Below are 14,417 nucleotides of genomic sequence, written 5' to 3' on the forward strand. Positions count from 1 at the left end.
CTCTCTCTCCTCCCCTCCACTCTCTCTTAAAAAAAAAAAAATCAATGGAGAAAACATCCTCTTCTGAGGATTAACAACAACAACATCAAAAAGACAAGCTGAAAGGTGCTTTTCTACATGAAACAAAAAAACAAAAGAATACAAAACTGTAACAGGACTAACAGACACAGAACAAAGAAATTTCAACTCTTGTTCAGACTACAGCATTAAACACTTAAAACATATCATAAAGGCCAAAGGAGATAAAAGCATTAAATAAAAAAAAATAGCTATTGCAATTTGGAAATGCATGAACAGCATAAAAAAGTGATTTGTGAAAACAAAAATATGAAGGGGGAGGGGAATAGGACTGAACTTGCACAGGTGAATGAACATAAGATGCAATCAGAAGAATAAAGACTATTGTAAATATGAAATGTTTTTCCCCATATACTTAATGGTAGCCACAAAACAAAAATCTAAAACTAAGACACATGGCCCTGACCAGTTTGGCTCAGTGGATAGAGCGTCGGCCTGCAGACGGAAGGGTCCCAGGTTCGATTCCAGTCAAGGGCGTGTACCCTGGTTGCGGACACATCCCCAGTGGGAGGTGTGCAGGAGGCAGCTGATCAATGTTTCTCTCTCACCGGTGTTTCTGACTCTCTATCCCTCTCCCTTTCTCTGTGTAAAAAATCAATAAAATATATTAAAAAACAAAAATAAAACTAAGACACATACAACAACAACAACAAAAAAGGAGGAAATGGATAAATCAAATCAAAGAATACCACCAAACTAGAATAACAGACAGAAACACAAGGGTAAAGAAACAATGCACAGCTACCAGAAACAATGCACAGCTACCAGAAAACTAAAGATAAAATGGCTATAGGAAATCCTCATACGTCAAAAAATCACAATAAATGTACATGGACTGAACTCATCGATTAAAATGCACCAAGTAGTGTGATGGGTTAAGAAACAAAACCTAACAGCCCTGGGCAGTGTGGCTCAGTAGTTAACAGAGTGTCAGTCCACACACCAAAGATTCGCGGGTTCAATTCCCAGTCAAGGGCACATACCTGCTTTGCAAATTCGATCTCCCACCCTGGTCTGGGCGAATGCAAGAGGCAACCAATAGATGTTTCTCTCTCACATTAATGTTTTCCTGTTTCTCTCTCCCTCTCTCTCTCTCTCTCTCTCTCTCTCTCTCTCTCTTAATGCAAGAGGCAACCAATCGATGTTTCTCTCTCACATTAATGTTTTCCTGTTTCTCTCTCTCTCTTAACGCAAGAGGCAACCAATAGATGTTTCTCTCTCACATTAATGTTTTCCTGTTTCTCTCTCTCTCTCTCTCGCTCTCTCTCTCTGCCCCCCTACCTCTCTCTCTCTAAAAATCAATAAAAAAAACCATATCCACAGGTGAGGATTAAAAGAATAAAATGAAGATACGTAGAAATGGCCCTAGCCAGTTTGGCTCAGTAGATAAGCATTGGCCCTCAGCCTGAAGAATCCGGGTTCAATTCCCTCAGTTGCAGGCTCAATCCCTAGCCCCAGTCGGGGTATGTGATGGAGGCAACAAATCGATGTGTGTTTCTCACATTGATGTTTCTCTCTCTGTGTCTCTTCCCACCCCTTCTACGCTCTTAAAAAAAAAAAAATGTAGCCCTGACCGGTTTGGCTCAGCGGCTAGAGCGTCGGCCTGTGGACCGAAGGGTCCCAGGTTCGATTCTGGTCAAGGGCATGTGCCTTGGTTGCAGGCACATCCCCAGTAGCGGGTGTGCAGGAGGCGGCTGATTGATGTTTCTCTCTCATCTGTTTCTGGCTCTATTCCTCTCCCTTCCTCTCTGTAAAAAATCAAATATATATATATATATATATATATATATATATATATATATATAATATGTCAATGGAAAAAATATCCTCGGGAGAGGATTAACCAAAAAAATGATACAGAGAAATGAATGAGAATCACAACAGATATATCAAAATGTGGGGGAGTTATAGCATTACTCTACAGCCTACCTCAAGAAACAAAAATTGCAACTAAAAAAACTAATATTTCACCTTTAAGAATTAGAAAAAGAACAAATGAAGCCCAAAGTCAGTAGAAAATATTAAAATTTTTTTAATAATTAAATTTAGAACAGAATTAAATAAAATAAAGGACAAAAGACAATAAAAATTTAATCATACAAGAGCTGGTTCTTTGAAAAAATTAATAAAATTGACAAACTCCTGGATAGACTCACTAAGAAAAAAAAGAGAAAAGACTCACATAAACAAAGTCAGAAATGAAAAAGAAGTTAAAATGGACTCCACAGATATACACAGGACTATATAACAATACTATGAAAATATATACACCACCAAATCCAATACCTTAGAAGAAATGGACAAGTTCTTAGAAATAAATAAGTTTCCTAAATTGAATCATGAAGAATTGGAAAACCTAAATAGACCAGTTAACAGTAAGGAAATTGGAAGAGTAAGCAAAAAACTCCCAAAATGTATGGCCAGGTGGCTCAGTTGGAACACAGTCCCATGCAACAAAAGGTTGGGGATTCGATTCCCGGTCAGGTCACATACCTAGGTTCCAGGTTCAATCCCCAGTCAGGGTGCGTACAGGAGGCAACCAATTGATGTTTGCTTTCTCATCTCTCTCTCTCTCTCTCCCCCTCCCTCCCTCTAAACATATCCAAGGGTGAGAATTTAAAAAGATATATAGAGATAGATAGATAGATAGATAGATAGATAGATAGACAGATACACAGGGAGACTTGACTGTGTATGGTGAGTACACACTGCAATATACAGATGATGTATTATAAAGCTGTACATTTAAATTTGTATGTTATTAACCAATATCACTCCTATAAATTTAAGAAAAAGAATGTGAAAAGCATTAACTATAAAACTTTTCAAAAGACTATAATATAGTAAACTATTTTCATCATGGCAAGGTGGCTTGGGAGGGCAGGTGTGGGATAGAGGAGGTCAATGGGGAAAAAATACAAAGGGGACATCTGTAATACTTTCAACAATAAAGATAAATTTAAAAATAAAATGACGCCAGGGTAGTCGCATATAAAATCTAAAGAAATTTTGTTCACCAAAAAACACTATTAAGCTCCAAGACCTAAATTAAGTGCTAAAACTATAAAACTCGCAAAAGAAAACATAGGTACAGGCAAGGAGTGGTTGAAGATGGCAACAATGATCCTAAACTCACCACCTCCCAAAGACACACTGAATCTACAGCTATATATGGAACAATTTCCTCTGAAAAAGACCTGAAAACTAACTGAGCAACTCCTTCACAACAGGCAAATGAGGAAAATGCCCTGTCAAAGCAGGCACTCCAGAATGAAGAATAGGAAGGAATGGGGTGCTCACAGATGGACAGGAAGAGACATTACGGTGGTAAAACAGAACAAGTTATTGGGTGCTTTGTTCGAATGCCTATGGATCATGAGAAACCAAGAAGCTAAACACACACAAAACAAATGGGTTGAACAACTGGAGGCATAAGGAGGGGAAAAAAGGAGAAAAAGAATAGGATAAATAGAAGAGAATTTTAGACATGAAAATGTTAATAATACATGGAAAAAATAAAGCTTGTGCCTAGGAAAAAAGAAAGCAAAGGTATACGTCTTTGTAACCTTGGATTATGCAACGGTTTCTTAGATAGGACACCAAAAGCAAAAGTAGTAAAAGATAAAATAAATTCAACTTCATCACAATTAAAAACTTTTGGCCCTGGTGTGTCTACCACCCAGCAATTATTTGGAACAGTAGTCATTTATCTCCATCCTTATTCTCTCCCACCTAAGAGGATGCCATCATCACCATTAACCCATTAAATTCATTAATTAAATACATTAAATTCCCAATGGGTTTCTGTCCATTTCTGACTTTTCTGGGGGATTCCTTCTGTTTTCCATACACTGGGAACACACTGTTTTATTTATTGAGGCTTAACATTATTTTGTAAAGTCTTGCAGAGCCTGACCTGTAAGCACTAGCTACTTTTCAAATAATTTTAAGTTTTTCTATTGTTTAACCTTATTTGAGGGGCAGAGGGGCATGCTAAAGTGAAGTTTCTGGCTCCAAAATAAAAATGTGAGAGCTGCCCTGGGTGGGTGGCTCAGCTGGTTAAAGCATTGTCCCATACACCAAAAGGTTGTGGGTTCAATTCCCAGTCAGGGTGCAACCTAGATTGCATGTTTGATTCCCAGTTGGGGCACATATGGGAAGCAATGGATCAATGTTTCTCTCTTTTTCTCTCCCTTCCTCTCTCTAAAAATCAATAAACATGTCCTCAGGGTGAGAGCCATTTATATATGGAAGATTCAATGGACATGAGCCTACTAAGGTCCCAGAACTATCTTTTCAGTTGGGGAACTAAAGACTAACAAAGGTTATCACTTTAAAGTGGATAATGATGAAAATGGGCACCAGTTATCTTTAAGAATGGTTAGTTTAGTGCTGGTGCAAAGGATGAATTGAGCTTTGTTGAAAAAAAAGGCAATGAATTATGAAGACAGTCCAATTTAAGTAATACTGGCAACTGAAACCATCTGTACAACCAATGTTTCCCTTAGTGGCTTTGAAATAACACCACGTGTGGTCTACACGTGCTTCAGGGCCTGTGCATATTAGCGGACAGCAATCAGCAGCTGTGGAGGAAGCTGCAGAATCAGAAGATCTTTGAAGAAGAGGAGGCTGTCAAACTCCCACACAATCTGGAAAGTGATCTACCCCCTAGAAATGGTAGCAAGGTTCCACAGATAAACGTAAAACGTAATGATGAAGATATTGAATATAATGAGGAGGAGGAAACTGAAGAAAGAGTTCCAGTAAAGAAACCTATACATATCAAACTAGAATGAAAAAGACTAAAAAATAAAATGGGAAAAACTCCTAAAATACAAAAGGACCTAGCTTTGTAGATGACATTAAATAAAAAATTCAGGCAAATCGAGAAAAACCATATTGAACAGTCCTGGTATTGTGAGCCCAAAAATGAAGAGAGAGAAAAAGGAGAGACAAATAAAGTTCATACTGAGCATCATCAACAATTCACACTGAAATCTTCTATTTAAATATCAATCCCCTTTTCAGAATGAAAGCAATCTTACTCGTAACACTCAAAAAAGCAAAAAAACAAAACAAAAAACTTGTACATGAATGTTATAGAAACATTATTCATAACAGCTAAAAGTGAATACAACCCAAATGTCCATCAACTAATGAATGAATAAACAAAACAGTATATACGTGCAAAATTTTATTCAGCCATAACAAGAAATGAATTGCTGATACAAGATACAGCATGGATAAATAGTGGAAACATACTAAATGAAAGAAACACACTAAATGAAATGTCACATATTATATGATTCTATTTATCTGAAATGTGCAGAATATGTAAATCCATACAGACCAAAAGAGATTATTGGTTGCCAGGAGCAGGGACAAGAGGGACATAGAGAGTAATTGCTAATAGGTATGTGGTTGTTTTTCAAAGTAATAAAAATGTTCTGGAATTATACTGTGGTGATAATTGCACACCTTTATGACTACATTAAAAGCCACTGGATTATACACTTTAAAAGAGTCACTATTATGGTATGTGAATTTTTTATCTCAATAAAAAAATCCCTACACACATACCACAAATAAAGAAAAATGACAAGCCACAATACAGAAGTTATCTGCTATACACATCAATGACAGGATACTTGAGGAAATACTAGAAATAATAAAATGACCAACTGGAAGAAAAACATCCCCATATGGAACACAAATATACCATAAACAATAGAAAATAAGCTCTATCTCATTCCTGATGAGACAAAATGCAAATTAAAACCACAGTGAGAACTATTTCACATCCAACTGAAAAAAATTATCAAATGAAGGCAAGGCTATACACAAAATGGAACTTGTACATGATACCATTGAGAATGTAAAACAGTACTGACATTTTAGCAAATTTGGTATAATCTAGTATACACAAAGATATGCATACTCTCTGGCCAAGCAATACTTTTCCTGGGCACGTGTCCTAGAAAATCTGTTTCCATGTGAACCAAAAAATATAGCACTGGTATATGAAATAGCAACAAAATTAAAAACAATCCATCCAATAAGATCAAAAATAAAATGAATAAATAAGGTTGCTATTAGCATACAATAAAATAATACAACTGAGGAAATTAATGAATGAAACTAAGAAAACAACAAAAAAAGTCAGAATCACAGAATAAATTTGAAATGTATAGAAAAACCAACATTATCTTCTTTAAAGAGACAAATACATTAAGCAGTAAAATCAAACACTTACTTGCTTCTTTTTCAGTTTAAGGATCTGCTGCTCCACTTTAGCAATTTCTCGATCTACACGATCCATACTCTGTATTAACTCTTCCTTTGAAAGTTTTGAAGGTGAAGCATTTTGATCATCTCCACATGGTTGTCCAGAGATTGGAGAGGATGGAGCTTCATGTTTGCCTCCAAATGCTGGATCCTTTAGAGAAGAAAATCAAGAACAATTTATTTATTTTTTAATATATACTTTTTAATTAATTTCAGAGAGGAAGAGAGAGGGAGAGATATAAACATCAATGAGAGAGAATTATTGATCAGCTGCCTCCTGCACAATGCACTGGGGATCTAGCCCACAACCTCCTGGGTTCATAGATCAACACTCAACCACTGAGTCAGTCCAGCTTGGCAGAGAACAACTTCTTCCTCACTAAGAGCCAATGGTAGTGTCATGATTCTCTTAACTCAAAAAGTCAATTTTAAAATGTCAAACGATGGTCACTGGCTTCAATTCAACACGAACAGGAATCCCCAATCTGGGGTGCAGTTAAGAAGGAAACTTTATTTAGTGCAAACAGCTCAATAGTGCTATAGTGTGACTTTTAAAACAGCAAGGTTATGAAGCTGCCCTTGGGCCAGGTCCCTCTTCACTTAGGCAGCTCTGCTCTGCTCCACTGTGCTCTGCTCCAGGATGGTTCAGTGTCTCAGCTCTAGCAGAAGAAACAGTCTTCAGTGGAAAGTGCACTCTCCAAGCTAGAAGGATGCCGAATTATATAGAAAAAAGTCCCTGCCACTGGTACCTTATTGGTCTATTCTCAAATGAGGACTCAGAATCCTTCCAGTTTGACTAGCTCAAAGGCACTATACAGAATGGTCAGAATAGAGCTGCTCTGATTGGTTGGAGCTGCACAGCTCTGACTGAATGGGGAAAATCTCAGTCCTATTGGTTGAAATAATAGAAACTCCTTCAGAAGAACTGGCTCAGATGGCAGAAACACAGTGCAAGCATGCAGTTCAGTGTGGATACAGGCAGTTTAGCGCAGGCGCTCCTTTGTAAAGTACAGTTTGCATGAGAGGCCCCTGTGAGGAAATGGCTGCTAGGGCCTGTTTTGTTTTAATGTTGGTTTTAGCCCAGTTAGCCACAAGGAGCCCTTCATAGTAGATGTATTTTTTCCTTTCTGAGTTCACAAAAACAGCAGAGCCATGTGTACTATATCTCTATATGGAAGTCCTACAATAGTAATTTTTATACATACAACCTCCACTGATGTTTATATCACTTTTATAATTCAGACATATCATTCACTATTTTGAAGATTCTAACAGCTATACAGAATGAGGTGGCAGGTTGACTAACCAACCTTCGGTATAACAATACAGAGACTATATAGAATTTCTGGGGAAATAATAATGCAATCAAGACAAAGGAAAATACCAATTTCTCAGCCATTTTCTTGCAATGGTTCTTCAAAAGATATGAACATGTAGGCTGGAATATGGTATAAACTACAGGTGAAAATCTATGTGCCTACCCAACTTAACAACTACGATATGGTCAAGAGTTCCTATCATAAAGTTTTCAGGCTTTCCAAGAACCAATAATAAGGCACAGAGGTTAAGAAAATTACCAAGGAACTTCTATTGCTACTATCACCTAGGCCTATCCTTATAAAGAGAAACTAACCCTGCTTACACTACAGTGCATATAACATCTCTTTAGCCAAATATAACATACCATTTCACCTCAAAATCAGCAGGAAACTGTAGTAGAATAAAAGCCCCTCTTCCTCCCCCCCCGCACCCGGTGTAGGTACGTATGTACACCACACACACACACACATACACGCACACATCCTTTTAATTACCAGTCAAAGGTAAAGATATAAGCAATACTGAAAGCAAATAAATTTCAGATTAAGGTATTAGTTTTCTACAGGCTATAAGAAATCTAGAATAAGCATAGTTCATAGGAATATAGTTATTCTAATTCTGTCAAGAATGCCATTGGTATTTTAACAGGGATTGTATTAAATCTGTATATTGCTTTACGTAGTAATGACATTTTAACAATAGTCATTCTTCCAATCCATGAGCAAGGTACAGTCAAACTTCAGTTCTCAGATTTCTCCCATCTTGAACATTTCAGTTCTCCACCAAGTTGCTCACAGAAAAAAATGTCTTGGTTATTAATGTTCTGGACCTGACAACCCTTTCATGCTGATGTATCAGCATGACAAAAGTGTCTTTCAGGTCACAAACAAAGGGGAGAATGCTGTGAATATTTTTGTAATTTTTTTTTCTTTTTTTGCTTTTTTTTTGCTGGTGAAATGAATGATCAGCATAATTTTAAAACATAAAGAGGACGGAAACCAAGATGGCGGCATAGCTAAGCACCTGAAATTGCTGCCTCGCACAACCACTTCAAAACTACAATAAAAGATAAAATGGACATCATCCAGAACCACAGGAAGGCCGACTGAGTGGAAATTCCACAACTAGAAGGAAAGAGAAAAGCACACTGAGACTCAGAGGAGGTGCAGAAGAAAAGTGCAGAGATACGGAGGTGCGCGAGGAGAGGGCTGGCAACTGAGGACACTGTTGTCTTTTTCAACCAGGAGGGAGTCTCAAGCTCCCGACAGCTCTGAACTCCAGTTCCAGGCGGGCGAGTCTCTGGGGACCCAGACTCATACAGGGAGAAACTGAACTGTCTTGCATCTGGTAGAACTCGAGGGCAGCTTTCTCTCAGAGGTGCTTGAAGCGATTACCAATTACTGAGGGACACTGAGACCCGAGGCCTCTTAGGGCAGGGTTGAGGATCAGCCATAGCTGTTTGCTCTACCCTGTTGATTCCCTGAGAACCCACCCCACCCAGGCTGTGCATAGAGGCTTTTGCATATGAATGACCCGGCCCTTTGCAATGTAAAATTACCTAACAAACTGCAGCAGGGTTAGAGAGACCCAGAACATTCAAAAGAAGGCCCAAGGCCCCTGAGCAGCTTGCACTGCTTCACAGCTGGGCCTCATCTGGGCACCTCCAAACCCCAAACAAAGAAGAGGAATCTGCAGATCTCTCTGTAGCTCCTGCTGGGTAGCCTCAGGCAGAGGCTAAAATTAGAACCTCCTTAGAGATCCAAGAGCCAGTGTACCCAGTGGTCAAAGTGGGACCATCCAGATTACAACTCCTCAGATCCATAAGGGACACACTCAGGGGGCAGACTCAGTGAGCATCAAAGCCCCACTGAAGCAAGTCTTGCCCAATAAGGTTGTCTCTAACACAGAAGTTCTCCCACCACAGACACAGCTGATTCTCACAGCCAATGGACCTGGAGGTCAATTCCTCCCAGTGATACCTACAGTAATCAAGGCTCAACTACAACAAGACTGTGCACAAAGTCCACAAAGGGGTATACCAAGAGTGTCCACCTCAAGTAATTGGGGAGGCTGAGCCACTGGCCCCAATAGGACACCTAGCATAGAAAGCCACTCTATCAACACAGGGAAGCAGCCAAAATGTGGAGACAAAGAAACAGTTCACAAATTACAGAAATGGAGGAAAGCAAATGACTGGATATAGAGTTCAAAACCATGGTTATAAGGTTTTTCAACAATTTTCTAGAAACCGCCGATAAATTTAGTGAGATCCTTGATAAATCTAGTGAGACCCTCGAGGATATGAAAAAGGACCAACTAGAAACTAAGCATACACTGACTGAAATAAAGAATATTATACAGAGTTCCAACAGCAGACTAGAGGACCACAAGAAACAAGTCAAAGATCTGAAATACAAAGAAGCAAAAAACACCCACCGGAAAAACAAAAAGACAAAGAATCCAAAAATATGAAGACAGTGTAAGGAGCCTCTGGGATAACTTCAAGCATACCAACATCCGAATTATAGGGGTGCCAGAAGAAGAGAGAGAGCAAGATATTAAAAACCTATCTGAAGAAATAATGACAGAAAACTTCCCCTACCTGGTGAAAGAAATAGACTTACAAGTCCAGGATGCACAGAGAACCCCAAACAAAAGGAATCCAAAGAGGACCACACCAAGACACATCATAATTAAAATGCCAAGAGCAAAAGACAAAGAGAGAATCTTAAAAGCAGCAAGAGAAAGAAAGGCAGTTACCTACAAGAGAGTACCCATACGACTGTCAGCTGATTTCTCAACAGAAACTATGCAGGCCAGAAGGGAGTGGCAAGAAATATTCAAAGTGATGAATGCCAAGAACCCACAACCAAGATTACTTTACCAAGCAAAGCTATCATTCAGAATTGAAGATCAGATAAAGAGCTTCACAGATAAGAAAAAGCTAAAGGAGTTCATCTCCACCAAACCAGTATTATATGAAATGCTGAAAGGTATCCTTTAAGAAGAGGAAGAAGAAGAAAAAGGTAAAGATAAAAATTATGAACAACAAATACATATCTATCAACAAGTGAATTGAAAATCAAGTGAATAAATAATCTGATGAACAGAATAAACTGATGAATATAAAAGAATCAGGTGCATAGAAAGGGAGTGGACTGACAATTCTCGGGGGGGAAGCGGTGTGGGGGGTGCGGGAAGAGACTGGAAAAAAATCGTACACCTATGGATGAGGACAGTGGGGGGCTGGGGGTAAGGGCAGAGGGTGGGGTGGGAACTGGGTGGAAGAGAGCTATGGGGGGAAAAACAGGAACAGCTGTAATAATCTGAGCAATAAAGATTTAATAAAAAAATAAAAAATAAATAAAACATAAAGAGGCCATCAAGAGTGCTGATGTTGCTAAGGGTGTGAAAGAAACAATGATCACAGGCAATTAAGAGTTAGAAAAACTTGTTGATTTGGATAAGTGAAATGCTGTTAGCCAGTGATAGCAGTGATGTGAAAAAGCAAAGATGCTGCACCCCTGGAATGAGTGCTGAAAGTGATTTATTTAAGGCTAGTAGGTGATGGTTCTATAAATTTAACACGTTAAGCGCCCAGCCTGTTTTCTCTTCCCGACAGAAAGTATAGTGTCAGTCACCGGTGACTTACTGGGCACTTAACACGTTAAGAAAAGAAGTGTTTGTTTACAGATTAAAAAGTACATTATACATATACTGTATATAAAAAAGGATAAAACAGAGATCATTTGGGGGTCTGGAATGAGTTAATTCAATGTACATGATTTCTAATGGGGGGAAAAATCAGTTTTTGAACAAACTGCTTCTCAATGTCTTCCAGAACAAATTAAGTTCGAGAACCGAGGTTCCACTGTATACCCTTCCATTTATTTATTTATTCTTCAATTTATTCAATATCTTATAGTTTCCAGAGTATAGGTATTTCATCTTTTTGGATAAATTTGTTACTAGGTATTTTATCCTTTTTGATGGAATTGTACATAGGACTGCTTTATTTTCTCCATATTACTCACTAGTAGTGTACAAAAACACAATAGATTTCTGTATGTTGATTCTATATCCTGTAAATTTACTGAAATCATTCATTAGTTCTAACAGTTTTTTGGTGGAGTCTTTAGCGTTTTAATGACAGTTTTACTTCTTCCTTTTAAATTTGGATACCTTTTATTTCCTGTTTTGTCTGATTACTGTGGCTTCCAATGCTATGCTGAATAGAAGTGGTGATAGTGAGACTTTTTTTTATGTGAGCAACTTGGTGGAGAACTGAAATGTTCAAGATGGGAGAAATCTGAGAACTGAAGTTCGACTGTACCTTGCTCATGGATTGGAAGAATGACTATTGTTAAAATGTCATTACTACCTAAAGCAATATGTAGATCTAATACAATCCCTGTTAAAATACCAATGGCATTCTTGACAGAATTAAGAATGAAGAATCCTGATCTTAGAAGTTTTCATATTAAGCATATTAGCTGTGGGTTTGTCATACATATCCTTTATTATGTTGAATTATGTTCCTTCTATACCAACTTTGTTGAAAGTTTTTACCACAAAAGGTTACTGAATTTTGTCAAATGCTTTTGCTGCATCTATTGAGATGATTATGCGGTTTTTATCCTTTATTTTGTTAATGTGATATATCATATTGACTGATTTACAAATGTTTAACCATCCTTATATCCCTATGGATAAGCTTTTAAGATCCCTTTCTGCTAAAAGTTCCATAACTAGATATTACATTTGTGGCAATTTATTCAGTCATGGAAGAAGACCTAGTATATATTTTTTAATGCTGAAAAATACTTGTTTTATACCCATAAACTATAATACAGATATTTAGTATGATGAGGAGCGTATCAAAACTCCCAAGTTTAGCTCATTTCTAGCTTAGACAAAGAGCTTTTCCCCACCCAACTTAGTTTGTAAATTTTCACATTTACATAACAGTTGAAAGTTGAGTATAATAGATATTTATCTTTCATCTAGATTCACTAGTTAACACTTTATTTGTTTTCTCTCTACACATACATACACTTACCCTTTTTTACCTTGGCCCAACTATGTGAAAATAAATTGCAGACAATCACTATGTCTTAAATCACTTTTCACTGCATAAAAACCCAAAGAAAATATGTGGGTATTTATTTACCTAATATCAGGGTGGGAAGAGTCATTATTTGTAAAGGCAAATAAACTATAAGAAAGAGATTTGCTAATAAAAAGAGGGAGAGAGTAAGAGATATTAATGTATGATAGTAAAGGGGTTGATATATTTTTAAGAGTTTTAAAGAATTAGTTTATTCTCTCTAAAATAAATATTTATTCATTTCCTACTAAGTACCAGGTTTAACAATAAGTAAAATGCACAATTTTAAAAATGATAAACTCTTTGCTCAATCCCTTCACCATTTTCTCCCTGCCCTGAAACTCGCCTCCCCTCTGACAAATGTCAGTCTGTTCTCTATCTATGGGTCTGTTTCTGTTTGTTAGTTTATGTTGTTCATTAGATTTCAACACATGAGTGAAATCATTTGGTACTTGTCTTTCCCTGACGGGCTTACTTCACTTAGCATAATACCTTCTAGATCCATCCATGCTGTCGCCAGGTGGTAAAAAAAAAAAAAAAGCCCTAGTTGGCTGCTCAATGGTTAGAGCAGTGATGGCGAACCTTTTGAGCTCGGAGTGTCAGCATTTTGAAAAACACTAACTTAACGCTGGTGCCGTGTCACATATAGAAATTTTTTGATATTTGCAACCATAGTAAAACAAGGACTTATATTTTTTATATTTATTTTATATATTTAAATGCCATTTAACAAAGAAAAATCAACCAAAAAAATGAGTTCGCGTGTCACCTCTGACACGCGTATCATAGGTTCGCCATCACTGGGTTAGAGCATCAGCCCATAGACTGAAGGGTCACAGGTTCGCTTCTAGTCAAGGGCACGTACTGTGGTTTCAGGTTCAATCCCTGGTCCCAGTTGGATGTGTGCAGGAGGCAACCAAACAATGTGGTTCTATCACATCGATGTTCCTCTCTCTCTGTATCTCCCACTCACTTCCACTCTCTTTAAAAATCAATGGAAAAAAATATCCTCAGGTGAGGATTAATAAAAATAAAAAGCCTCATAGACACAGACAATAGCATGGTGATTACCAAAAGGAAAGGGGGGGGGGGGGAGCAGTGATAGTAGAGGGCATAAGGGGAATAAATGGTGATGGAAGTAGAATTGAGTTGGGGTGGTGAATACACAATACAATATACAGATGATGTATTATAAAATTGTACACCTGAAACCTATAATTTTATTAACCAATGTCATCCCAATACATTCAACTAAAAAAGAGATAAACACAGCAACAAAATAAAGGCATAATAAACAAACATACATTTCATTAAAGAAAGGCAAATAATAATAAACACAAAGAAAAAGAGGTTTGATCTTAGTAGAGCCTTCTGATAAATACACATTATTTGAAATGTCACGAAATATAGCTGAATATTAAAATTAGTTATCTCCAAGATACAGAATTACAGGTAACTTTTTACTTGTATTAGTACTTGCAAGTCTCCTAAAGAATATACATTTTTTATATTAGAAAAAAAATGTTTTTTCTTTATAAATACACTTAATCCATACATAAATAGTATCTTGTCCCATGTTGCAAGTTAAAAAATTTCAGAAGATTATTTAAAATTTAATTTAAATTTA

The 14,417-nt window shown here is 37.3% G+C and overlaps 1 protein-coding gene across 5 annotated transcripts in view; it reads right to left on the minus strand.

The window, feature by feature from the left end:
- The window catches only part of NCOR1 (nuclear receptor corepressor 1), a 236,298-nt gene that overhangs the window by 143,857 nt on the left and 78,024 nt on the right, over positions 1 to 14,417 (minus strand). For all 5 annotated transcript variants that reach the window (XR_013997027.1, XR_013997028.1, XR_013997029.1 and 2 more), the window contains exon 5: positions 6,332 to 6,514. Coding sequence is in view for 1 of the 5 variants with exons in the window: in XM_081110795.1 (XP_080966921.1) it covers positions 6,332 to 6,514 (183 nt within the window). In the remaining 4 variants the exon portion in view is untranslated. The remainder of the gene's footprint in view (positions 1 to 6,331; positions 6,515 to 14,417) is intronic.

Source organism: Myotis nattereri (genome assembly GCF_964212035.1).
Source record: "Myotis nattereri genome assembly, chromosome: 16".
Taxonomy (NCBI): domain Eukaryota; kingdom Metazoa; phylum Chordata; class Mammalia; order Chiroptera; family Vespertilionidae; genus Myotis; species Myotis nattereri.